The following is a 27,988-nucleotide window of genomic DNA, read 5'->3' as shown; positions in this document are numbered from 1 at the left end:
AAAATAGCTAATGGGCATAGTTGGAAACTACTTCCCATAAGCATTTCTTGTTGTTGTTGTTTGGTAGGCAAGATGAAGCAGAGGTGTTTTTCACTTTACACAGTGATTATGTGTTTGCCAAGTAATGTAGTAGACTGAATAAATCTTAGCTGGTAGGCCTGCAAGTTAACTGAAATGACTGCTAAAGAGAGAGAGTATGATTCTGATTACCAACGTAAAGTTATGTAGGGGGAGGTTATCTGCGTAGGTCTTGCATGCTGAACAAGCTCTTCCATTTTTTTTCTCTGTAAGTAACCTCATCTGCTGGTCTCTTCTGTGAATGTAAAACAGCTCATACGTTTTCCTGACTAGGAGTATATATACATGCTTCTTGTAAACTACTTGGAAAAAGGGTCAGTGGATCAATATTAAGGAACACATCCATTTTCCAAATACAATTGGTAGCATATTTCCTAATTTTAGGATAACGTATGTGTAGTGAATGACGCGTGCATGGTGTTCTCAAAAGGTACATGGCAGAAAGCTATTTAAAAGCACAGTTTTTTAAGCTTTAGGGTATTTCTGTAATCCAGTTCTGACATTTTTATATTTTCTGTAAAGGATAAACAATACCCTGTGGTGATGTATGGTTGCATTTCAATCAAAGCTTTTAATTGCTAGTGTGAACTTAGAGTGATTTTTTTTTTAACCACTGTAATTCTTGACAGTACAGATGTATTTTTTAATATATGCAATGCAGGTTTGAGTTTAATACATTTTGTTAAAGTACTATAACTGTACGTTCATAAGAATAGCCTGCTGCTTTTTAAGCTGGTAATGTGTTTGTTTTGTTGTCACATTATTGGTATTTTTGAATAGGCAGCTAAAAAGTTTATTGAGAAAAAACTTTCTCAGATAAAATTCACTCTGTAATAGCTTGCTGTATTGTTAACTGAATCACAAATGAATGTGGCTCCCCTTGAATGAGAGGTTTTTTTCTTCAATTTCTTTTTTTTCCCCCTGTGTCTATAGGAACATCTTAGAATTTGAATTCTAAATTACTGAGAGAAAAGAAACCAATGGTCTAAAATTTTGGATTGAATTACTGTTTATAGTTAATTTTAAAGTTGTATTGTACTCATTTTATCTCCTTGAACCACATCACCATATAATCTCAACGTAATTCCCCCCCTCCCGCATTTTGCATGGCTTGTTGTTCTGATAGTTTTTGTTTATTTTGGTCTATATCTTTCTAAAATGCATCTTTGGACTTGGGTATATTGAGGAAGATGCTTTATAACACCAGGTGACAGTAGAAATCAATTAAGCTTGTGAGATGTCATTGATGATGCTTATTTAGTGCCGTAACTGCTGCTTATCCCATTGGATTAGTGGAACTCACTATTTCAAAATTTGTTTTTGACTTGAGTAGCTAAAAGCCGACTTGCTGCTGCTTCTCCTCATGCCACTGTCATTTCTCCTCTTTAGTGCCTTACAGTTTGAAGTTTCTTTTGTTTTATTCTAAAGTATTTTTTTTTACAAGTATGTATACTTGTGCTGGTAAATACTACATTGTGGTAATATGAATTTTCATTTATCAGGCAGCTTTACAGTCCCAGAATGTTTTTTTGTTAATGGATCAGATGCTGTCAAACAGATTTTGGCAAAAATTGCTTTGTAAAATTCACTGACTTCTTAGTGCTTTCCTCCTGATGGCAGTTTGGCACTATCTCCTTCCAAAAGTACGGCAGTTGAAAATGGTACTTTTTGGCTGTTAAATAATTTTTATGGTGTGTTTGAAGTGAGTGTTCAACAGAAGCAAAATAACTTTGTAAAAGAGCTTCATTTGATACATTGTCTTAATGCTCCAACTGCTTTTCTAAATGCATTTTTGCAGAATGTAAAGACTCTGCGCGTTGAAAATGTCAGCAGAGCTTGAATTACTGGTCACATGCTGGTTTGAAAACAGTAAAACATTTCGAACTGCAGCAGCTGAAGGGAAAAGGTGAAACAAGCCTGCTCTATAAATAGCTTCTGTAGTGAACATAGCTTTTCTGCCTGCAACTCTTTTGTTGTCTTTAGATAATAATGAACAAGCTTTTTAGTTTAAAAGTGAAACATTAGTGTTCTTGGGGTTTTTTGGAATGGATAAATATTTCCAGCAAAGGTTTGTAACTTTGACTAAAAGAGGAATTTTCCCTTTGAAAGGAAATACCTATTTGGAGTGAGGGCTTGCAGCTTTTAGCTGAAGAGACTTTTTCTGCTCCTTTGGATCTGTTAGTGAAATGTCATTATCTTTGAGGCCCTGTGCAGGTGATTCCTTTTGCCTTCTTCCAGGAGCATGTAATATCTCTCTTCTTGGCAGGCAATAAATTACTGCTGGTGAAAGCTTTCTAGCAAAGCACAGTGCATCAGGTTTTTACCTGCTACCAACTTTTCATACTTTATTTGGAGAATATTAGATGGTTAGGTTAAAAAAGATTAAGGCTATGTCCGCAGGAGGGAAACAGCCCTCCCTGTTGAGTACTCTGTGGTGTTGTGGGCAGTGGAGAAGGTGGCATTTGATGTCTGGTACGTTAAATTATAACAGCCCTACCAGGGCTTCTGAGCTGAAATTTCCTGAACTGTTTTCTCTGGTGTGTTGAAACCTATTTAAAGGTCGTATTTACTATCAACAATTTCTTTCTTTAAAAGCACAAACAGAAAAAGAGGAGGAAAATAGTGTTTCATAATTACCAGGCATAGTTAATACAGAGCTTCTACATTTTAGTCTACAAGGGCAGCTGATGTTTTTGTTTAAACCCTCTGTAATTTAAGAAGGGTATGTTAGGTAACTTGTCTGTATTAGTGCTGTCATACGTGTGTTTAAATGTTGCTGCTTGTAACATGAATTCTCAAAAAATCTCAGTGGAGAGGGATGGGGAGCTGTGAGCTGAGTTTGTGTCTGAGCAGTGTGCGGATTTAAAGGCAGGCCTGCTGTTAACTCTAAATATTTCTGGAGACATTAATCTTTCCAGGAAGATTTTAACTTTTTTGAATGCTTGAATTATATACTGACAAATTAAAAGTGATAATATTGTTGGAGTAGCTGGTTGGGCTTTTTTTTAAATTGGTTTAATAGAAAATCTTTCATTGGATTCATTTAATAGAAAATCATTCTTTTTCTGTTGGCATTAATAGGAGTTCAGATACTTACTGAGAATAGGAAGGAGCGGGATCAGGCCCTCTCAGTGTTCAAGTGTTAGGCTTTTCCTCAGCTCGTAGATGAAAGACAGTTTTATGTATGCTTCATAGGAAAGTGGTATTAAAAAGAAAAATCTCCCATGCAGTTTCTTTGGGACCACCAATCCAACTTTCTTTTACTGGGAATTAACCTGAAATAAATAGAGCTGGCTAAGTTTCAATAAAGCATCTCTTTTTGAGAGAAGGCACTTACAGGAGCATGCCGTGACTACTTAAAAACCAAAGGGAAAGGCAGAGGGAGGAGCTCGTGATGTGAGGGGCAATTCCACTCCCCTTCTCTGTGCAAGTGTTGAGTGGAGACAAGAGCAAGAATACCGCGTACACCTGGGTTTGTTTGTCCACCCCCTTCCTCTCTGTGCACTTTACAGCTTACTGCCTCTTCAACCTCAACTCTTAACTACTTTAACTAGTACTACTTTAACTGGTAAACATCTTCTTGCAAAGTTGAGGTTAGTGTGTGCATATGACCTCCTTCAGCGTAGAGTTATCAGAGTACTGCAGTTGAATGTAATCCAAACAGTGATGCTGACTGCACAACCTACTCTGAAATGTACAGTGTAAAGAAATGGGAAAATTGAGAGATTTTCCTGTTTGTTTCCTGTAACTTGAAGAGCTTTTTTAAAACAATTGGAGATACAACATTTTGGACTAGAACTATGTGTATATTTCTTTTTTTCCCACCTAATTTTCATGTAATACAGCTTCCTACAATACACTTTTCTGGTATTTCAAGAGTACTAAATCAGTTTTGGACTTTGAGGGAGTGTGGGTTTATATTATTTTCATTATAAATAGTTAATGTATGACACCTTCCTTGTGTCCATCCCAGATTTTATATGCACTGTCTGTTCAAGTTTAATACTGGTACAGCACATGAAATTTAGTTGTATTGCCCTGTATCTGTGCCTCTGATTTAATGCTTGGCTTAAGCCAAAATCTATGTCATGCTTATGTAAAATCCAGAAGAAACCCCCAGATTCTGCTATACAGTGACAACATATTGAGAGCCAAACCTGGGCCTTCATGTTGGGCAAACAGAGGTGGGTTTAGGTCTGATCTTCAGAGTTTGAGACCTTGGTTCAACAGGGTGCTGTGTCAACTAGTGGCATCTTTGCTGAAGCAAACATCTTTCTTATGGTGTGCCATACCTTCTTACAATACAAGAAAACCTAGCTCTCTTGCGTTGTGCTTTATTATGCTGAATGGAAAACAGGACCATAATGCAGACTTCTGAAACAGTGTGCACATGTCTCATGCTGCATTATAAATCTGATATCCTGTGTATTGGTAACTGCAGCAGTTTCCATCTCCAACGAGCTACACAAACATAGCTGTGCTACTGGATTGCTTGGGTGAAGGTGAGCTTTAACATGAGCTCAGTCGTGGGAGAGGTGAAAGCAAAGAGGTTAAGTGACTTGTGTCAGTGAGTCAGTGGCAGAGTTGAGACTAGGACCTGGGTTCATGCCACTAGAGTGCACTACTTCCCTCTTACTTATTGAGAGATGGTTAAATTTGCTGGTAGGTGCTGCAGGCTCCCTGGTGTTGGGTTTGGAAAATTGCTGCCAACTTGCTGAGGTACTGGGAGTTTCACATTGGTCTTAATTGGATGCAGCTCTACTTCTGCAGCTATCATTTACCAAATAAATGTTTTTCCTACTATTAAACTTTATGAATATTGTGATGGAGTGGCAAAGAGGGCTCGTAAACTAGCTTTTTGCTCCCCTTTTGATTTTACTGGAGATGAAAAGGGTACGTATGAAAGAAAGGGTTAATAATATTTGTAATTAAAGCAAGTTCTTTAAGGCATATCATTTATCAGAAATAGATGATGACTTTTACTTTATTAATGAAAGGTTATTGATAATGAGATATAGTACTTATATTATTAAGTTCTCTTTTTTTCCCTGCACAGGTTTCCACTTGAGTGGCACAGTGACAGAGCCTGCAATGCAATCGGAGCCAGAAACTGTTTGCAATGTAGCTATCAGCTTTGATCGTTGCAAGATTACCTCAGTGACCTGTAGCTGTGGAAACAAGGACATATTTTACTGTGCCCACGTTGTGGCACTCTCTTTATACCGGATCCGCAAGCCAGATCAGGTCAAACTGCATCTTCCCATTTCAGAGACACTCTTTCAAATGAACAGAGACCAACTACAAAAATTTGTACAGTATTTGATCACAGTGCACCACACAGAAGTTTTGCCAACTGCTCAAAAATTAGCAGATGAAATTCTTTCTCAGAATTCAGAAATCAATCAAGTCCATGGTGAGTTTGATACTTGTTCTTTTGCTTCATTCCCTCTTTGGTTTTGAGCTTTTTTGTGGCATTCAGGAGTGTGACCTGCTGAGGTCCCTTCCAACCTGAATTATTCTGTGATTCTATGGTGTTTACTAAAGAGGATTCTGTTACTGAACCTTCGCTTTAAGATGTTTAGAAAGCAATTCTTTTTGGAAAAGAGAGAAGAATTCATAAGCAATGAGCTTGATGTCTCCAGCGCTGTTAATATGTGGCCTGATTTGCTTCACGCTTGTATTTTCCAGCTATGGAAAACTAAGTAGTGGTGTTCTTTGTATGGCCACATTGCTTGAAGAAGCTATCTTACCAACGGCATCTTTTTGTTATTTCGTTCTTTTTGAACTAATCTTCTGCATTTTGATTGTGTAATTTTGTTTTAATGGCAAAGCATAAAAGCAAGTGGGTGTTACTGTTTTTTTCATTCATTAAATATACTTTTATTATCCTTTGGGATTTGGTTTCTGTACGAAGTCAGGAGAAATATAAAACCTGTATTTCAATGCCTTTTTCCTCTTAGTGCTGCAACAGCCTACAGCATCAGCAAAGGTCTTGCTCTTTCCTGCTCTTTCTGCTGCACGTGGTTTTAATGGCTTTCAGTTTCTTGTACTGAACATCTTATGTTTGTTAAAGGGTGCTGGGTGTGACTTGAGGCTTCTGAGGTAGCTTTTCTATGGACCCTGCTGAACTGAAAGCAGGTAATTGTGGGTTTGAGCTGACCCGGCTAGTTTAGAGTCCTGTGTTCCTGTAAGGTCACCTGATAGAAATGTCCTCTAAGGTGACCAGAGCTGTAAGCGTAAGGGCAGCTTAGAGGGGAAGAATAAGTTATATAAATATCTAAAAATATCTTTCTTGTCTGTTTGTTCACTGACACGAACAGTTCTTCTGTGTTAGATATTTAAGAGGGATGACCACTATTCCAAAGAATTTGCAATACAAACGCAACCAAGCTGCTTAATATTAGAGAAAGAAAAACACACGTTTGTTAGATACAGTGTAGGCAGAACAAAAGAAGGAAGTCTTTCCAGTAACAGGACTCATCTGCAGCCTAGCCGTTCCGCTTAGGGTGCGGTGACCCTGGCAGGCCCAGGCAGGTGGTGGTGCAAGAAGGTGAGTTTCAGGAACAGTGCTCTTTTTTGGCTTTGGGGGCTAAGGGGATGTGGCCAGAGGCAAGGTGGTTGCTCTAGTTGTTGTGGAACCTAATGAGAAGGTGATTGTCAGAGCTGCCTAGTGATGGTGGAAAGAAAGGGAAACTAAAGCAGATGCAGGACATTAAGCAATAGAGGCAGATGCTGAGAAGTTGTAAGCTGAAGGCTTGTATTGCATGAGAGTTGGTGATAGCCTGAACACAAGGAATTAAGGGGAAAGAAGAATTATGGTGAGTATGAGTGGCACAGAAGATTCAAAGTCACAGGTGATTAGAAAAGGGGAAGGCAGGGGTGGGAAAGGAAGAACAGATGATGGCTATATATGACTGTATCAGCTATACTATGGCTAATATAAGAGAAGTGACAAGCTGTTGCAGAGAGTGCTTAAACTTGTTCAGCATTAAGTCTGTAATTATACTAGTCATATGTGTGTTGGTCTTTGTCAGCTATCTTCTTATTGTCAAAATATCTCATACTCATTAGTATTTAAAGTATTTTTGGAGAGATGTTTAATGTTTATATCACAGCCCAAATAGCAAAAAGAATAGGAAACAAAAAACTAAGCTGATGATCAATTATGAAATTTCACAATGAATTTGGGTAGTCGGTAGCTTAAAAATACTGACAAAACTAAAATATTTCTTACACGTGTTGCTGTTTTCCTGGTAAATGAGATTGCAGTATGTCTTTATTGACTGTTGGTATTTCTTAATAAAATACCAAAAACTGAAGTAGAAAATCCAGGCAGTGTAAGAAAATAAACTGCTGTTACCAAAGAAAGCTGGGTTACAAAAGAGGATCTATAGTCTCCTGCTTTTCCTCTCAGACTCTGATAAAACCAAGGTCTGATTTTTTTTTTTGTATGTTTACAATGCTAAAAAATTATAGAATTCTTTTAAGGAAAAAGTTCCTCTGATTAAGTAGCAAGTAAGCTTTCCTCTGGGATTCATACTGTAATTCTGTTATTTTGATCTTTAATCAAATTTCTTAAATTAAAAATAATAAAGTTAACCAAAAGAAATCTATGAAAAACAACCAAAAGAAATCTATCTCTGGTTCTAATAGCATAGGCTGGTGAACATAAGATCACCATTCACTCTGTCATGTCTCCTGTGCCGCAGATGTTCAGTTTGTAATACAAAACTGTCTTGTAGACCTGGCTTGCTTTGAACAGTTTAACCTAACTAAACTAGTGTTTGAAGAGGAATTATATTGAGCACTGCTTGAAGGCACGGTAAGTAAGAGGAAAAACTTACAAAAACTTGCTTGTAAAAGTAAGAGGAGACCTGGCACAGAAACACCAGAAATGGCTTTGATCAAAGGGAAGTCCTGAATCTGGAGTTGGATGAGGAAATTCTTTGCAATGTTACCTAGAGGTGTTTTAATTTCAGGGTAGTTTTATATAAAACTTCAATTTTTTTTTTTTCCTCTCGTGGTGGCTGAACTAGTTCTAGTTTTCACATATTTCCAGTGATAGGCAAAATAAATCAGCTCTTGAATACTATTTATTTGTACATAAGAATGATCCGGGACTTTGAAGAGCTCTGACCACAGCAGTCTTGTTGACTTGCTTATGAGCTGGCTAGGCAGATGGAACAACTCTGCAGCACTTGCCTTTCACAAAAGGTGAATTGGATAATTGTTCATTTGCTCAAAATTCTGTCTTGTGCAGCATTCGGTGACTGGCTTTGGCCACCTTCCTTGTGAAGAAGGTTACTGGGGGAAACTAGTGAAGTGACTTACACTGACGTGGGTTTTGAAATGACAAATCCTTTTGAGTTTTTTGGTGGATACAAATGGTGCAATATCCTTTCTTGCTTCATGACTGAGCCTCACTGCAGGAAGAAATAAGAGGATGTTAGAAGCGCAGGAATATGTTGTCTGTTCACTAACTTCTTCAGGAGAGCCAAATGATTTATTGGGAATCCTCTTCTGTATTTGCCATGCTAATTTCCACTTGCTGGTGATTATATTACAAGCGGGTTTTGCATGTTTTTAGAGCACAAAAGCATGTCTTACATTTGAGATTTGTTGTGTTCTGATCTTCTCATGTGACACTGCTATAGCTGTACATGTTCCTGATGATTTCAAAACTGGAGATGTGTGGTCTAATATTGTGTAGCGAAGACAACTGTAGCTATTCATACTGATACCCTGACATCTGCGCTTCATAACTGTTGGTTTCACATTGGGTTTCAATTTGGGGATGCTGACTCAGGAAGCTGGATGTAAATTTGGATCCTGCTTAGCTGAGGCTTTTTTCCTCCCTGTTAATTTTTGTACCATTGTAGCAGAGGCAGCTGGCAGGTGTGTAAGGCTAGGAAGAGAACAGTCAGGATGACAGATTATCAGCCAGGTTTGTCATCTTGGATCTGTCTTTTCTTAGGTATGAAGATTTTACTTAAATTGGTTGGAAGGTCAAACTACATTCCTGAGAATTTGAGAGGAAGCAGGAAAGTAACTGCAAGATGGGGGTGGGGGGAGGTCTGTTCCCATATTAATCTCACATTAGCATTGATTTGTTACTATATGCATAGTGAAAAAGGGTCTGCCTTTTACTGGTGTAAGGACAGCCTAGCAAACCAATTTCATTTTTACCTTTTAAGCTCTACTGTTTCTTTCCTGAGTGTTTAGTGCTGCTGTTGCAATCTCTGCTCTGAGAAGAACTGTATGGATTTCTCCAGACTTTCACCCGTTCTCCCATTATCTGACTCACAATGAGTCACTCGCCAGTACAAAACCACATGCAGATGAACTCAAATTTAAGAGGGAGGACCTGGGAGAAGGCAGTTTAAGTACATTTGTCTTCTCAGAAGCAGAGGTACCTGGGTAGTTGTTTCTGTATTTGTCCAGGCAGATCTAGGTACATCCTCTGCAAACATAAATCTGTAATATGTATTAGGAGTGCCAGTGGAGGCATTCAAGAAGGAAACATCTATCAAAAAAATTGCTTTAAAAGAAAATTTCAGAATATCTAGTGCTGTTCCTATATATTGTAAGTTCCAAAGGGCAATCCGGAGGTACAGGTGAATGTGTGTTAATATGAACTTAGTGTATTTAAATGAAATCATGGGGATTTTAGTGGAAAATTGTAGGGTAGGATAGGGCTGAACAACAGAATACAATGTATTGCTGACCTAGTAGGAAAGGGAACATTTAATGTTAAACAAGATACATTATTAAAAAAATGATGGAATCTTTCATATGGCCCTGCTTAAAGTGGCAAAATTGATTGAGAGACTAATTGCAAAAGAAGGATGTAGGAAATGGCAGGTGAGTTTCCTTTCAAGAAGGATTAAAGTGCTCCAGTACTTAGTATGAGAGTTGTTTAGTGAATCAGATTTGGAAAGGAAGTAACAGCAAGACTAGCCAAAACTAGAGAAATTTGAGAAACCCAAGTAGAAGTAACTAAGTAGCACAATGTAAAATAAAAGATGGATAGCTGCAAAATAACGTGAAAAAAGTAATTTATGCAATTTGTATTTTTAGGGAAGGGTTTTTCAGATATATTAAACATTAAAATAAAACTTGTTATACAGAAAATAAGTAGTGAGACTTTGTTTTGAGACTTGGAAGGTGAAAATAAATGAAAATAATGCATGCTAGCTTGTACTGATAAGGAAGTTCTTTTATCTGCCGCATACAACTAGACTTTGAAACTTACTGCTATATAATGTTTGTGAGACCTGGATTTTAGCAGGAGAGGTTAGATATTGTCAGCAGATAAGTTTATGCATTTTGCTGTATGTGCAGATGGAAGGGAAAGAATTTTTTGGAAGTTAAAAAGTTGTTGGGGGTTTATTAACTTTCCTCAGCAACTTGGAGTAGCCTGTCGTGTCTTTGTATTATCTGTTGTTAGCCCTGGCTGCTTCACGGGAGTTGCTGTTTTTCTTTGATGCTGTGTGCTGCTGAAATATTCCACCCAAGAGTTCTGAAATTAAGTACAAGACGAAGTGACTTATGTCTAAACTTTGAATCATTTGGGGAATCACAGGCATAATAATGTTTTTGAGTCATTAATTTTATGATCTTTGGTTTTATGTAATTGTTTAGAATAATTCTGAGCACACTAAATTTAGAAAATTAATTACTATTCTGTTGTGAGTCAGTGTGTAGCAATATTGGTTTCTAGCTGGACCATTCAATCTTTGCATAGTACTCAGTAAGTCATGCTTTTTATTTGTAATCATTTTTCCATATCTTCTCCTTAATGCTGCCATGTGATGACATTTAATAAAATTTTAACTGATCTACAGTTATTTGTATACTTAAATTAATAAGATTTTTATAAAACAAAGTTCAAAAAAGTTTCAGTATGGCTATGAGTGAGTAATTTGGCATGGTTTCATCTGAAGATTAAAACAACACTTCTGATACTTTAGAAATAAGGATCAGGGAAGCAGTTTGCCTTAAAGACTACTTTCTGTTTTAACCGAATTTCACTGTTGATCTGCACCTGAGTAGTTTGCAATATAGGCAAATCTTCGCCTATTTTAGTCAATGCTCCTTGCTTTGTTTCTACCTACTTTTCGAGGTTAAGTTCTCCGTATACAACACCAGTTCTTGAATGTGGTTGCTCGTTTTGAAAGGAGTTGTTCTTAAAATTGCTATATAAATGATCAAAGTGTTTATTTTTTTAAATGCTTCTGCTTCTTAGAACTTGGGAGTTGATTATATTTAAGATGTAACCTGTTATGGCCATAAATAAAAAGGCTGTTAACTCTGTTTTCAAATTTTATTTGGATGTTCAGTGTTAAAAACAGTTGTGCACAATATTCCTGCTTTGATTGCTAAGATTGCAATTTAGTAATTTTGGTGAAAGAGCATGGTTAAGTATGTATGGTTGTATCTATATTACTCAGTGTAAATACTTTATTTATTATATTTAACTAAGTACATGATGTAATACCTATTTCAAAGACCAGTCACGACAGAAGTTAAAAAAGCCAGAGGTTGGAGGGAGGGAGATTAATATGTTAGTGTCTATAAACTGACACAATTTAATTACAGGTTTTAATATTTAGTATAATTATACAGTGCTTTTCACTTTCACAGTCCAAATGTGAACTAATTTATCCTCATGACACCCCTCTAAAGCATGTAAGTAATACTTATCCCCACTTTACAAGTGCGGAACAGGATTTAGTCTTGGTACCAAACTGCGCTGCAGAGATTAAATTCAGGACTGCCCATGTTCCTCTCTGCAGCCAAACCATCCATCTGCTGAAGCCTCATGGTGCCCATTCAGCACCGTGCTGCACCCCGAGTGAAGCCACCACCTTTGGGCTGAACCTTCAGCTCTGCCTGGTGTTGAGCGTCAGCCTTCTTGCCGGCTATTGCTAGGGCTTCATCTCGCCGCTCCTAAGGCAGCTCCCTCCTGTTTCTTGTTCAGATAGGGGTTTTTTTATGCCTACTCACCCAGTCCCATGTCTTCAGAAGAAAAGTGGCAGTGTAGAAATCCCATCCGTTGCCCAAGAGTGATCTGTGTTTGAGTGGGAGAAGAAACAGGCTAAATCAATGAGTGTTCACCTAACTGTAAGTGAACGTAGTGATCTTGAAAAACGCCTGCTTGAGAGCCATTGAGATGGTTGTATCTCAACCCCAAAATAAGAGTGATGTGGGCAGTGGAAGCTGAGGCTTCCCCAGTGGCACCACTAGGATGCCTGGCTGCTGCCATGGTGGGAAGGTGGTTTGCACTCATGCCTGATCAGACATGCCATCTCCATGCCTTGTTAGTCTGTGGCTATTGCTGAAGAGTTCCAATGGTGTTGAAAGATCAGTGAATTACAACTGTAGCTGGTGCTGGCTACATGTGTACTGAAATTTCCATCCTGATTAAAAATTTTGATCATACTGAGTGTAGCCTATGTAAGCTCTTGTAAGGAAAAATTGCTCTGAGTTGGACATATCTGTAGTACTGTGCCGAACAGCATCGTAGAGCTCAGACCCTCGGCTTGGTGTCTTCAGCTTTTACAGTCTTCTAGCCTACTGGCATGAAAATACCACTGGTGTAAGTATAGTGATGCTGAGCCCCTGGGGAAGGTATATTTGGGATTGTGCTGGGAGAAGAGGCATTGGCGGGGGCAGTGCTGCTGGTCCGGGGCAGCGGGCGCCCTTGTTCCTGTAAAGGAACCTGTTGCTAAAGAATCTGCAGTAGCTGTGTTGAAATTTAACCTTTTAGCACAAACTGACCGATGAGCTTTTGATAAAATGTAAACAATTACGGAAGGGATTTTGGTTTTTTCCCTAAATAGGGAAGCTTAGCTGAGGAATCTTGGGCTATTTTTAATTCAATTTAAAAGCAGCCATACAAAGATTGTTTAAAGATAAATCTCCATTGAAGTGAGGGATAAATATAAGTGTATTTTGTATATGGATGCTTTTATATAGTTCCTTTTCACAAGTGTTTTCTCTGTTTTAGAGCAATGAAATATTTAAACTATTTGCAAGGTGATACTGCAAACCTGGGTCTATGCAACAGCTGCACTGCTTGTTCTTGTGTGGCTCCATTTCCCTTTTTATCTTGTTCTTTGCAACTGACGACTTATCAGTATGTGTTTTGTGTAGCTGACTGAATTGAAAGCCCCTTAAAACTAACATACTAAAGATGGAAGCACTCACAGAAGAGATTTTTCATTCCTTGGTTTTTGTACTGTCTTGGGCTTGATTCCTGTCTTCTGAGAAACTGTTGTGGTTCCTGTGGAAGGCAGGAGAGTTCATTCACATCTTCAAAGACACAATATCTTATTAATCTAAATATATACGTGTGTGTGTGTATATATATGTACAGCAGTGCAGTGTTCCCAGCTGTAGGATCTGAAGTTGAAGGCAGTTTAGGAAGTTGCTGAGCTGGAAGATTTTTTTTTACTCTCTCAGCAACTAGTAGACAAGACATCCCTCTGACCATTTAAATCTCCAGTTGCATTTTCATTGAATAAAGATCCCAGCATTCCCTGTGACCACTTAAAAGCTTCACCTACATGGCAGAGCTGCAATTGTGAAATGAAGGCTTGAATCAATAGAATCAATGTTTAATTCCTATACATCTAAAGAGTGGTAGCTATCTTTGCTTTTCAAGTTCTCAGGACTTCTTTGAAAAAGCAAGTTTTTACAAATCTGACTGTAATTCTCCTTCCCTGACAGTATCCTTTTTTTTTTTGGCTACAGAAGTAACATAACATGGACTCGGATTTAAAAGTGATAGATTGTGTAACGTGATTCAATTTCTAACATCTTCTCAAAACCTAACGGAGATGAGATTACACAGTTGTGACAAGCCCAAAATCAAAATGTCAAGTTAACTTGAGTCTTGGGCACACTTAAAATACCTTAGATCTGGTATAGTGATGCACTACCTTGAGTTGTTTCCCTGACGGTCTAGATAAGTGCTTTTCAGTTTGAATACCTTTTAAAAAATATCCAGTGGAGATGCAGGCTTCTTCAGAAAAATACAGATTGCTAGATGGTGCAAGAACTTGTTTTAGTTAATTTTGTCAGCCTTTAGAAGAGGCCACTGGTGGAAAATCACTGATCTCAACTGCAAAATTTGAATTAGAGCAGCCTGTGGCCAAAGGACTGCCTGATGTAAATCTAGTCACTTCAGTTCACACTACGCTAATTCAGGTAGAGTTGCTCTGAATTAACTCTGTGCTGATGACGTTGCCTATGTAAAAATGCTCCTTTGGAAGCACCACAGTCTTACACAGCTGTAACTCTTATTTATGATGGAAATGCCTTTAGTGCTTTAAGACTTTGGATTTGTTTGGGGATTTTTTTTACTCTTTGTTTAGCTTTGCAGAGCCATCACAGCTCAGAGGCACCGAGGTGATGATTTTCCTCATGTTCATCAATAGCAGCGCTCACTAGCAGTCACTTAAACCTGAGCAAGATTGCTGAAGGTACAGGAATTACACAGGTGTTTTGGGGAGAGTGGTTTTAACATCACAGTTGTAGAAATACTATGCAAAGTCTAATTTTCCTTGTAAAAGCATTCTAGTGTAGCTGCTGAGATGGGAGGAAAAACTCACCTTGATTTTAATGTTTTGCTATAAAATATTATTTATTTAAATACCTTTTCATAGGCTGTAATTTCTAAGTGCTTAAGACTACTGAGGAGAAATTTAAGTCAATTTTAAAGAATGTTTAGATTAAAGCCAAGACATCCAAAACAGGACAAAACACAGATCCCAAAACCTGCAGTAGTCCTCTCTCCTGGACCCCCATGAACCTCCCTTCTTTATATAGAGCATAATGGTTTCTTTTCTTGCTGTTTGCAGGTGCTCCTGACCCAACAGCGGGTGCTAGCATAGATGATGAAAACTGCTGGCATTTGGATGAGGAACAGGTCCAAGAACAAGTTAAACTCTTCCTCTCCCAGGGTGGATACCATGGATCAGGGAAGCAGCTCAATTTGCTTTTTGCAAAGGTGTGTTGAGTGTTTTAAACCTCCCCCTTTTTTCTTTCCCCCATTCCCCAAGCCAGTCTGTACTTGTTCACGTCTTACTCAGTCCTGTTGTTCTAAAACAAGACAAAGCCTTGGGAACACAATGGCAACTTAATAGTGGGTTGTACAGCAATGGACTACAATCTGATGTGTCTTGAGATCAGTGTAAGGATATAAAGTAACATTTCAGCCGTCTGCAGCTTTGCTATTCTCTTCCTTCCCACCCCCAAAATGTTGGAGAAACCTGTAGAAATTAGTCTTGCAGCAGTTTGCATAATACACCTGTGGATTACTTGTGGAAGAAGTCTTTGAAGAATTGCAATGGGATACTGAAACCAAAAATTGTTAAAATTGGGAAGGCAGACTATTTTTTCTACTTAAAAATTTCACATCACATATATAAATTACATTTCTTATTTAACAGAGGTGGAATATTTAACACTGCAGCATGTTGTCTGTACTGTGATTTCTTTGTTTTTTCAAGTTTGTATTAAAAGACTTGTTTCCTAGGTGCGAGAGATGCTAAAGATGAGAGATTCAAATGGAGCTCGCATGTTGACGTTGATAACAGAACAGTTCATGGCTGACCCTCGTCTGTCGCTTTGGAGACAACAAGGAACTGCAATGACTGACAAGTATAGGCAGCTCTGGGATGAACTGGGTAAATGCACAGGCTTCAAAATCATTTAGGTGTTCATATGTATAATGAAGAAACAATTACATAGTTGGGGTGGAGAGAAACTTTACTGTGGTACTAGGTAAAGCAGGTTAGAGTTTTCTGCAGTTTTGCTGGTTCAGTTAAGGTTGGGTGAAATTGAATTTCTGATCTACAGCATGAGACAATTGCATTTGGAGGAGAGGAAGCATGGTATGAAACAAGTACAATTGCAACAGGTTGTAAGTACCTGAGGATCTAAAAAGAATAAAGCAAAAAGCGGAAACATAGCTACACAACTGAGGGTAAGTATATAAGCCACTAGTGCTAAACTGGAAAGGTTAAGGAAGAAATTGATTCACAACTAGAGAGAAATAGAAGGCAAAAAGAGAAGATTCATTAAGAGTATGAGAAGAGAGCAACAAAGGAAAGTAGAAGTCCATTACTGAGCAGGAAAGGAGATCAAATGACAGAGGGCTAAAACAATTAACACTGCTTTACAGGAAAGGTCAGTTGTGACTAGATACACGACTTAGTTGTACAACAGAGAGAGGAACTCAGGTTGAAATGGGAAAGGAATATTTAAACTGTTAAGGTTTGAGGACACTTACTCTGAAGTGTTCCAGAAACTCGCTAATATGGTTTTGAACTACTGCTTCAGAAGTTCTCAAAATCTATAGGAATTTGTGGTAGGGAGGGGAAGTTCTGTGGTAGGGAGGGGAAATACAAAACAACTGGAACGTAAATGTCACCAGTATTTTAAAGATGGGTAAGTGAGTGGAAAGAATACTAAGTAAGCACAAGCATTGCTTTCCTAGGCATAAGGTACTGGAACAAACTACTAACCAGTTGGTGTGTAAGCGTGTAGAAGATAAAAGTGATAAAAGACAGCCTGAATTATTTAAAATAGTGTTAAATCTAATTTGTTTCTCTAAAAGATAATTCACTGAGTGTATATCTTAGCTGTAGTAGGGTTTTGGATGCTGTCTTGGAGACTTTCTCAAACCAAGCTGAAGACACACAGACATAATGAAGACATTATGTAAACACTGCAGAGAAGAGAGCCAAAGACCATAATGCTCTTGATATATTTTAAAGGTCCAAAATCAAGCTAAATGACATCAAATCCAAGTAAGAATAACGTGGTCCATTTAGAAAGGAAGCATCAAAAGCAAAACTTAAGTTTTCCACTGTTAAAGGTTAAAGATGACCATGATTGATTGCATGTTGACTGGTGGGGCTAAGACTGACTATAACCTGTTTAGCATACATTACGTTCACTCTAAATGAAGCATTAGGCTAATAAAGCACTAGCTATCTAATTGAGATTATAGACTTCTCTGGTGGAAAGCCTTAACATCAGAGCGGGCAAAGCTCTGTCAGAGAGAGTGTAGATGTCACTACTTGTCTTCAAGTGTAACAACCCTTTTAGTATGTCATGTTTATGATGCATTGGCTTGTTGGAGAATAACAGTTTTTGCCAAGCAGGGCACGTGCTTAGCTGGACATGTACGCAGTAAAATTGTATCCCACCATACTGAAAACTGGAGGGTCTCATGCTTCATTGCTTATGTGGGTTGAGCTGGTAGGTGGTGGGAGAGGCAGAAACGTGTTCTCCATCTGTTACCTGTAGCAGTCTTACCACATGCTGCCAATAAACATAAAAGGTTTTGTTAAATTTTCTTAGTGGCTCCTCTTCTTGTTTCATCAGTTTCATATTAACGTCATTTTCTTGACAGCACCTGTCTGAAGGTAGAGGAGTTGGAATCTCTCTGCCTGCAGCATCAAATAAGCAATATTTTAGATTAATTGAATTGATTAGTTTACCTCTGTTTAATCAGAATTACAGGTGCCGCTCCCAAAAAGCCACAGTGCAACTTCCAGCCTCACCACTACCTCAGCTACTGTATTTGCAGTCTGAGGCAGACCCTGTTGTTTCAGTCCTGAACTGCTCTGCTGCCTCTAACAGTATCAAAATATGTTGATTGTGTACCATGGTTTCAATTGCAAATAAATTTCAATTACTTCAGGTATGCGGTAGGCTAAGGGTAGAACTTAACTTGGTTCTTCCACCTCCAGCTTGTGTTTATGTTGCTAAACTCTCCCTTCCCCACACCAGTAGGATTCCTTTCACTGGTGCTTAGCAAGCTCCCTCAAAATTACTGTTAATTGGATGAATCTCTCCAGCTTGACTCCTACGTTTTGTGAAAGTTACAAGCTGCTGCCATGTTTTTGCTAGGATTTCACTTTGAGTTTCACTTAAATAAAACACATCCCTTTTTCCAGGTGAAAAGTGCATCTCTAAAAAAAAAAAGTGAATGTGCAAAAGTTGAAGGACATTTTAAGGGAGACCGGAGTTACAATAGCAAGCTGCAGAAGGGAGAGCAGGATGGCCCTGGCAACATGATCTGTGCCAGCAGTGGCAGAGAACTCAGACATGGGGTTTGAGGGTTGATGTTATCATGATGTTCTAAAATAATGTTGGCTTCCTGTCTTGTCATCTCCTAGAATGTCAGAGAACTAATATATCAATAAAGGGAGTGAGACAGGCCTTGGCGTACTAAACTTTTTGTATTATCTCTTTGGAGTAATCTGGGAGTGGCATATATCTATGTCTTTAAAAAAAAAATGTTTTCTCTCTGATCTCATTTATTTCATGGTAGGTAGCAATTTAACATTGTAGTTACGGAGAATTTTAGGACATAAAAAGTATCTAAGTAGAGACTCTGCTTAATAAAGGCTTGCTTGCTTGCCCTGATATGTTGCCTGACAACTGCTAGGCATATGGCCACTTTATCAGTTCCATCTTCGCATAGGTTTTTAAGCATACTTAAATAACTTCAGCTTTGCCCCTTGACTGGGTCACTTGAGCCTTTCATTAGAACTTAACTGATGCTTCCTGCCTGGCATTGGCAAGGGTACTGGAAGGACACACTGGGCTTTGGTCAGAGTTCCTGCTGAAGTTTATGGTAAATTGTTGACTTCAGTAGAAGTCAGATTGGGTTTGAATGTTTGAAGGTGCAGATTTAAAAAAACCAAAAACAACAAACAAAACAAAGCCAAAAAAACCCTACCCAAATCCAGAAATACTTCACATCTAAGTATGAACATGGTGATTTTCTAATACGAAGTCCTAATTCCGTAAGCAATTTATGATTCAAAAGCCTCAAGTTAACAAAAAAGCCTTACATATAACTAGCTAGCTGTCCTCCTCAGGAAGAAGAATATAATAATTATGCTCAGCAGATTCACCTGTTGTACATCAAAGAATGGTTTGAGCGAAATGCTATTTATGTAACTCCAAAGGTATTGGAAAGATCAAGATTACAGGTCAAAGCTATAAGGCTTGCTCATGTACTTCTCACGCTAGACGAGCTATAAGGCTTGCTCGTATACTTCTCATACTAGAAGAATTTAGCTGCAACTTCAGTGATACACTGGTGAACACTTCCAGCTTGCCACAGTAATACATGAATGCGCTTTCCAGAGATTAGAGCGGAGTTGGAATTCTTCATGTTGTTGCTGTTTAAATTGTGTCTCAGTAGGTAAATTTCACATGCTGATCTTTAGGTGTTTAACTCGTAATGACCATGGTTGAAGACTTCAGTATATCAGAATGATTAATTATCTGAAGCCCATTGGTTTGCATTTTTAATTAAATTGCATTGGTAAAATGGGGAGATATGGAAATGCACAGTAAATATCTGCTGATGCCTGTTGAGCTGAGATCTCTGATTTGAAGAAAAGGTCAGTTAACCTTCTTTGTAGTCTAGAGGGAAAAAATGGACCATGCAATCTTACTCCAGCAGTAATTCATTAATATTCATCCATGAACAATTAAGTAAAAGTTGCTTGTTCTCTACAAAAGTGAAAAGATTTCCTTAAAAAAACAGGAAAATTTGACTTTGTGCCCCAGCACATGGATCATGATGGCTGCGAGGCTCTGCTTTGGAATTAAATGTTGAGCACTGCCAGATGCCAGACATCAGGAAGAGGCTGAATTTTGTCGGCAAATGGGATCTGCAAGTTAATTGGTGTTTTCTGCAGGCTTCTGGCTGTGAAATGAAATTGGAAGCCCTTTAGCCACATGGATAATACAGGACCTGAATACAAATGTCACATGTCACCATCAGGGCCCACTGTGAAACAATAGTGTTCCCACTCGAACACTGCACCATTACAGATCATTTAAATATGGGGATTACATTTAAACTAAAAGCCCCATTTGCCTTTTACTGCAATTTAAATGTCCTCTTAGCAAAAGCTAAGTGACAAATTAAATGAAAAAAGTGCCCACATTTTTAAAGCTGTAATGCAAAACAACCTTTTATTGCTTCTCATGTGCCACGAATGAATCATTATACTTGTCAACCCTAAACCAAGCCATAATTGGAGCAGCTACTGTTATCAAAGCAGGGCTGCTCTTGTGACAGCTTAATAAAGCTGAAACTGTTAAATTAAATCCCAGATGCTTAATCTGATGAAAGCAGTCAAGTAGAAGAATCTAAGACAAGTATCTACTGCTTGGTGGAGTGATGGAGCCCAACAGCTTGTCAACACGTAGATTACAGGATCAGATTTTTTTTGTGAACTACCATTTTCAGTATCTTTATATCCTCTTGCTTGCCTTCATGGTGAAGAAACTTCACATAATTTGCATGTTTCAAAACAAACATTTCTAGTAGATTTCCTCCATTTTGATATTTAAGAACTGTTTAAGGGGAAGGAGAGCTGTTTTTTTTAAGTCAAGGATTAGTTTCTTGTGGAATAAAAATGATGGCTGTGTCATGGGGAAGAGGGTGTCTCTAAAGAGCTCTTGCAAGACAGGGCAGTCGATAAAATTGGCGAATGTGTTCTGGGTTTGCATTATGCTGATCCTGGTCTCTGTCGGTCATCTTATTTTATGATGTTGAGGAGAACTTAAGAGGTATTCTGTAATTCCAGCTGGGTAGTCTCCACATTTTAATGCATAAGCTTCTCCTGTCTACCTCAACCACTTGTTGGTGTCTAAAGTTTTTAAGTGTAGGAACCTCTCAACTATATTGCCATGAGCCTCATTCATGGGATGAAGCTTTCCTGGGTGACATCCTTAGAATCCTTTCTGTTATGCGTGCTAAATGGGTTGTTGTCATAAAGGTATTTCCTGAGCAGACTAACATGTCTTTGCCTTAGTGGTTCTAGTAGTCTTAGTAGTTTTTCACTAGCGCTTTGCCCTGTTGTGGGCTGCTTTTTAAATGTTGGAACAGCCTGATGGTCTACCTTGAGTTCACATTTGCTGACATTTTGGCCACTTTATGGACTAGAGTGATACATTTTTGTGTTAAAATTTAAAACTAAAATATCATTTTACAAAGTCAGGTCATGTAGAGAAATAGTACAATATATTTCGTCAAGTATCATGCCTAAATTTCTATTAGTAACACTTCGCTCCTCATCTAAAACTTAATTCTAAATGTTGAGTTTAGGCAAGGAATCATTATAGATTAATTAAGAGAGATTTAATTACCATTTTGCCATGAGCAAACTAATGATTGAGTGTTAAATAATGCTTTTTTTTCTCTTTGGAAACCACTCTGAATTTTTCTGATAAAAGTTTATATTCATCTCTAGAAAATACCACGTTAGATTCTTTTAACTTTAACTAAATGAAGCTATTCTCCATCTATATTTTTATCTTGGTGATTCCTTCCAATTGCAATTAGAGACACAAACTTGTATGAATGGGACATGCCAGCTGTTCTAAACAGATTATCTCTGCTTAGTACTTAAGTGGAGGGAAAAAAAGGACAAAAGCAGCTAGGTTTGTTGCCAGTATGCCCCTAGAGAAATTCCTTCCTGATGCCAGATTTGATGACTACTTCAGGGCTGCCATGAAAAACAATCACTAAAGTTAAGCATTCATTAGTGTTTGTGCTCTAATATGATTTTTCTGGAGCTGAATACTTCATGCAATCCCTTTTTAGGATCACCTGTGCATTAGAAACATTCACTTTTCCCCATATTTTAAGGTATTTAAAAAATGGTACAGCAAGGCTCTAAATTTCAAACTTGAATGCCAAGCTTGTATCCATATTTTCATGATTTCTTTGCGTATCCCAAGTTCTAATTGCATCATGTTCTGCTGTAAAGCTAAGGAGAGTACCAGTGCCCTGCGCCTCTAGAAAATAAAGTTGACTTCAAATTTGTAAGTTTAGATTAATTAGTTGCACATGGTACATTTCTGGCCTTGAAGTGAAAGCTGTAGGAAGACCTATGTTTCAAAGGAGGTGGGATGCACCATGCTTTGCACTATTTCCCTTAGTCTTTCATCGTGGGACTTCTAGGTAGAGTGGTATCTTACACATATTTGTGCCTTCAACTGTATCATATCCAGTAGGCCGTCTTTACTTAATTGATAATCCTTCTCTTACTTTCGTTTTGTTTAGTCTTAGCTGCCATCGTGTTGTTGCCATACAGTTATAAAACACATGTGCCTTCAGTTCATGCACTTCATGTTACACTGCTCTTTCACAGAATAAGCTGTTAATATATGTCAGTGTATTTGAATGATTTGTGCTATTGGAGGCACTAGATTAACAGTACTTATGAGTTAGCATCACAAGACAGTTTTGCTGCTATAAGGCCTGAGTTAGGGCTGACAACTTAAAGAAATTGCTGTCATGGCCCTGGAGTGTCTCGGTTGTTGCTGTCACCTTCATTTCCCCAGTGAATGAAGCCAGGCTGCAGTTCTGCTAAGATGGGTTCTGTCCATCTTCTCTGAGGATGATTTCCTTCCTCCTTCATTATTGGCATGTGCTGTAATGGTGTTTGAAATGAGAGTATATGAGGCCAGAGTATGACAGTAAGTGGGAGCTATTTTCAAAGAGGGTATTCTTTCCTGTGGCATTTATCAGATTTGAGGAATAATGGTGAAAGTAATTAACTTCAGTCTGTAAGCATAGCTTGAGGGGCTTATTTTTAATGCCGTACAGAAAGTTTGGGTTTCCATTTAGTTCAGTTGGATGGCAAGTACTTTTACAGCAGGAGTCAAATTTCTTGAAGTACCCACATTAAAACAGTTTTTGAAGTTTTTATTCCCAGACCATTGAACTAATTTACTTACGAATGTCCTAAAAATTGTTCTGTATTGGAGCTGGTACAAAACTAACTGTGGCCCTAACTGTAGAATCGTGACCGCCAAGATTAAGGGCGGAGTTTTACTATGAGCCCAAGCTGGTACTTGGCATTATTTTTTTTCCTTCCTCTCACTCTTTATTTTTAATACTTCAGTAACATTAAGCTGCCATTTAATTTTCCAGTACCACTTCTAGTAAATACCAGAGCTAGAGAGAAGTAATAGGTTTATAGAGAGGGATTAATGAATCTTCACTGATTTCTCTGAGCTTTACTGTGGTCCAGCAATCTAGCCTTGTGATATTTTCCAGTTTTCTGTCTTGAATGGATACTGGAAAAAAAAAATGTAAAATTGGAAAAGTAATTTAAAGTGAGAGGTGCAAGAATCTCAGTCTGCTCGGGTCTGTCAAAGCAAGACCAAGGAAATCCTTCCTAATTTAAGATACCTATGTAGACTGAAAAATGGACAGGGAAGATACTTCTGCCAAGCAAACAAAAGGTAGCTGAAAATTGTAATTGGAGCTGGACAAGTTTAACTAGAAAACTAGAAATAAGCTTAGAATTTTGAGTTGTGGTAGCCAGGCAGTAGATCAACTAACCAGGAGCTGTGCTAGATTCTTGTATTAGAAGTCTTAATTGAAGTATGCTGTTTTTCTAAAAACTCAACAATCACTTTTGGACTGGAAGACGAAAGCAGCGCAGGGAATCTTAGAGTAGGAAGGAATTCAGACTGGACAATCAGAATGTGTTCTTCTGGCCAGTTACAGTGGGTTATTCACATTCTGTGAGCATAGTTGTGGCAACCATACTTTTTTCTGAACTTCCTACTATGCAAGGGAGTGTTTGCAGTTGCTCCACTTCTTTAAAAAAATGAAAGCCATTTTCATCCCTTTCTTTTATCAATATCTTGTTTTGTTTGACAAACTTCTCAAACTTTCCAGTTTTGCATCTTTCTAAAAAAATTAACTGTGATAAGAATTCATTCATCTCAATGATAAATTTAAATAGAGGTAGGTTAGTGTATTTATAGTTAGTAGTCACATCAGCTTTTCTTCTGAAAATTGTCAAAGTCTCTGAAAATAGACTGTGACTGCTGAGAATGTACTACCAGTTAAAATATTTGATAAAATACCTGATCTCTATTTTGGGCAGGAGCACACTTTGTGTTCACCAGCTGTAAATATTGGCAACTACTTAAAATTGTGAAGAATCCTATTAATATACTCATAAAGGAGTATTTTTGTACTATTTGTGCTAGTATTAGCAATGCTTTTACCTTCAATTGATTGTTTGTGAACAAATGAATGGTTTTGTGAATATTAGGGAAGTTAATCAGTGAGATTAATTTGCACGTGCTTTATACTTTCCTGTAGCTTTTTAGACTAATAACTTGTGCCTTGCTACAGTGGTTAGGTTATAGGGTACTATAGGTGCATAGAGGGGCATCTAATGACAGATCCTAAGTGCTATCATAGGGAGATTGTAGTCTTAGGCCATGATACTGTAAACTGCACCTTTCAAGCAAATTTCTGTACTTACATGAAACCCTTTGGTCAAATAGCAGAGTGTCTGCGAAGATGCAGCAGTTTTTAAAACAAACTCAAAAAGGCATAATCCAGAACAACGGGCTCATGCAAAATGACAGAAGTGCTTGATTAGTTCCTTTTTCCATTGTGTTAAAAGTTGAAAACATAGGAAGACGAGAGCAGGAGTTTTTCATTACTTGACACACAGAGATCAGAGCATGTAGTTGATGATAGCTTAGAATAGAATCTCAGTATGTAAATACTCGTTTCCTTTCAGCCAAATACATGTGTGCCTTTAACCCTTGGAGCAGCAGTATGCAGCAAGAGAGAAAGGGAAACTTAAGGAATTAGGCATTTTTTTGGTCCCTGGGTTACACCTCCACTCCCTCTAATGCACATTTGGAGTTTAGTGTGCAGAAGGGCAATGATTCCCTCTTGCCATCAGTGCTGCAGGTAATCTATTGCATTAATCAGCCAGCTAGTGTGAAATGCATGGGGAGTGATTATACTATCATACACAATGCAATCAGCATGAAGCACTTGTCAAGACCAATACATCAAAGTTTAATTCAGTAATAGGATGAATTAGAGCAAAATGAAACATTCTGTTCTCCAAGAAACACAGCACCCATAGAAAGCATTTTTTCTGAAGGCTGCATAGAGAAACCAGAATGCATTAAGGAATTGTTTTTATGAATAAAATTGCAACTTGGATCCAACTGAATGCTGAGAATACTTTTCCTTGGGGTTCTTATCAAGGAGAGAACAGCACTGAAGTGCTTTGCGTATCTTCACTATTCCGTAAGAGCAACGGTTTAATTGGAGTGTTCTCCGGTGGGACTTCGGATTATGCTTTGTTCTAATGGAGATCTCTCCGTGCCTGGAGGAGGGAGGTGGCTTTGCCAGTCATTCTGAAGGCACTTGTCCTTCTTGTTGAGAAGCAGTAAATACCATACACTATCTGTGATGTTTCCAAGTGGCTGTCCCAGTGAAAGTGCATATGTGTTTAAAAACCAGGTGTAAAGCCCTTTGAAATCCTGTGCTGACACTTCTGCTTTAAAGGGGTCATAGGTTCTGTCTCCTAGTATTGTTTCTATTCTGGCACTTCCAATGCTGGAAAACGATGCTTTTGTAATAGAATTGATAAGGCTCAAATGGGGCACAGTGGCAAGTGCACGGCAATTGCTGAAGCTGATTTGTCTGTTGCACAACAGGAATGATCTTGGTTACCTGGCTCCGTTTTCTTTGAAATGATCAAATGCTACTAACCTGGTAGCTTATGGGTTTTTATTTTTTAAGAAAGAGATGTGCATTAATGGGAAGGGCAAAGAAGTGTCACAGTAGGTGTGCATCTGTTTCTTGCATATTTTAATTTTGCAAATGAATCGGTTGATCTTAAGTATATTAAATGTAACATTCCAAAGCAAAGGCCAAGTCTCAGCCATTGATTACACAGGGTATTGTAAATGAGGAAATGCTGACCCAAGCTTAGCTACACAGCAGCCCTGACAAGGTAGCATAATATTTCTAGGAAAGGCAGATTTCTTGGGAAGACTGAAATCAAACAGTCAGAGTTGTACACTGGATCTTCAATCATGGTCAGTGTCCTAGCCCCCCACTAAAACTGTTTCCATCACCACCTTCCCATTTACTGGGGCAAGAGTAAAATATAATGGGATTTATGAAAAGTGAGCAATGCTTAATCTCTTGGGAGAGTCTGTATACATTCCTTGCACTTCCTTTGGCTTCATGAATACATGCATACACAGGATGTGTAATTATTACATCTACTTTTACAGTGACTGAATACTTCTTAATGTTTTTCAGTTTGCATGTTTAAATCCTAATCAGTGTAAAGGCATGCTGTCCCTTTCTCCCTCATTAATTCAAAGGTATGGATGTCTACTGAGAAACACAAAAGTACTGATGTTCCCTTGTACATACAAGAAAGGCGTGCATTGTGTAAAGCAGTAATGTGACTTTTGTGGTGTGAGGCACACTAAAGATGAATGACAGCCGTGCATTTTCAAAGGAGGGCTGTCTGAACCAAAGGTCTGTTTTGGCAAAGTTGGCTTTTTCCAGGTCAAGAGGATTAGTGCTGAACCAAAATAGGCAATTCCTCACTGCGATATGACAGTTCTAATATTCGTTCCCTTATGAAATTAATATCAAATTGCAGTCACAGCTTATTTTCCAGTTATCTTCTGGGGGGAAAATTTGTGTATATTGGGTTGTGATCATTTTGCCCCTGTGCTGTGAGTAGTTTTGTATTGGAAGGATGTAGGTCACAGTCAAGGGATCCAAATCAGAACTTTACTTTTGGTTTAGTAGCATGTAGTTTGGCGGGGAAGACGTGTCAGCCTGCTGAGAACCAGTATGAAAAGATACCTGGTGCCTGGGGAAAGGGAGACAGGAAGAAGAGAGCAAGCTGTGTTAGAGAGAAAAACAGAGTATGTAAACACAAACACATTCTCTTTTTTTATTTATATAATGAGACATTTGTTCATGTTGCAAGTGGCATTGGTGACATCATTAAATCTAGTCAAACAGGTAAACTTGAGAACGCTGGGAATGTATTTTGGGAAACTTCTTTTGAGTATAGACTGTTGCCAACAGCAGTTTCCAGGCTGAAGTCACTGGAAATGGATTTAGATACCTTCCCCACAAATTACAAGTAGTAGCTGCCCTTCATTTTTCTGTAAGCCTTATCTGTAGTAACAGATAAGCGTGATTAGCAGTTTCCCCATATGGGAGCCATTAGGCAGAAAATAGAGAATCTTGTTTGGGGCCAGTGTAAGCCTTCAGGTTGGTGGTGACATTTAAGGGCCAGCTCAGGGGGGCTTCCACTGAGCTACATCAGAGTGAAACAGGATGAATATCCTCCAGGCTCCTTCCAGTTGGCATGTGGTAAAAATCTGGGCACAACTGAACATTTTCCTCAGACTTTTCAGCGCTAGGAGCAGGACAGGAACCACTGAATTGAAACAGCCAGAATGGAGCAGATGTCAGGGGAGGGGGAAGGCGCTTAGGAAGCAGGAGGAGGAAGAAATATGAATACAGGCAAACATACACACGCTAGGGGAAAAAAAAAAAAAAAAGAATCACACACAAAAAAAACCCCAACCAAAAAACGTAGAAATCCAAATAGGCTGAAGAGTGTGGGGTCATTGGCATTATGCATCCGTCTCCCAGATGGTAGCCTTTGTAGCACTACTGGAGCTGAGCCTGAGGCTCTTTCTGTTCCCTTGTCTTCTTGTGGGGGAGTTTTGTCTCACACTCCTCTTCCTGCAGGGAATCAGGCAGCCGTGAAAGCTGGGTGAGATCTCAAATGTGCATGAAGCTCGCCCTGAAGTCACTGGGAGCAGGGTGCAGTTGGGCTCTATTGAAATTTTAAGTGGTTTGTGTGGGGTTTATTAGAAATACACTTGTCCTTGTGCTTCATTTGCATAAAAATAGCCTGCGTGTCTGAGACAATCGCTGCTAACAATGTAGTTATGCTTGACATAGTTTCCCTCTTTAAACCAAAGAAGTTTTTAAAGGATTTTGGTACTTCAGGTTATCTCTTCCCTCTCTTGCCTCTTAAAT

The 27,988-nt window shown here is 38.4% G+C and overlaps 1 protein-coding gene across 3 annotated transcripts in view; it reads left to right on the top strand.

The window, feature by feature from the left end:
* The window catches only part of ZSWIM6 (zinc finger SWIM-type containing 6), a 113,498-nt gene that overhangs the window by 59,297 nt on the left and 26,213 nt on the right, over window positions 1–27,988 (top strand). For all 3 annotated transcript variants that reach the window (XM_050913399.1, XM_050913396.1, XM_050913398.1), the window contains exons 2-4: window positions 5,135–5,491; window positions 14,943–15,091; window positions 15,620–15,770. In XM_050913399.1, coding sequence (XP_050769356.1) covers window positions 5,135–5,491; window positions 14,943–15,091; window positions 15,620–15,770 — 657 coding nt within the window. The remainder of the gene's footprint in view (window positions 1–5,134; window positions 5,492–14,942; window positions 15,092–15,619; window positions 15,771–27,988) is intronic.

The sequence above is a fragment of the Gymnogyps californianus genome, chromosome Z (genome assembly GCF_018139145.2).
Source record: "Gymnogyps californianus isolate 813 chromosome Z, ASM1813914v2, whole genome shotgun sequence".
Classification (NCBI taxonomy): domain Eukaryota; kingdom Metazoa; phylum Chordata; class Aves; order Accipitriformes; family Cathartidae; genus Gymnogyps; species Gymnogyps californianus.
The sequence above is the reverse complement of the archived record's forward strand: the minus strand, read 5'-3'. Positions and strand labels throughout refer to the sequence as shown.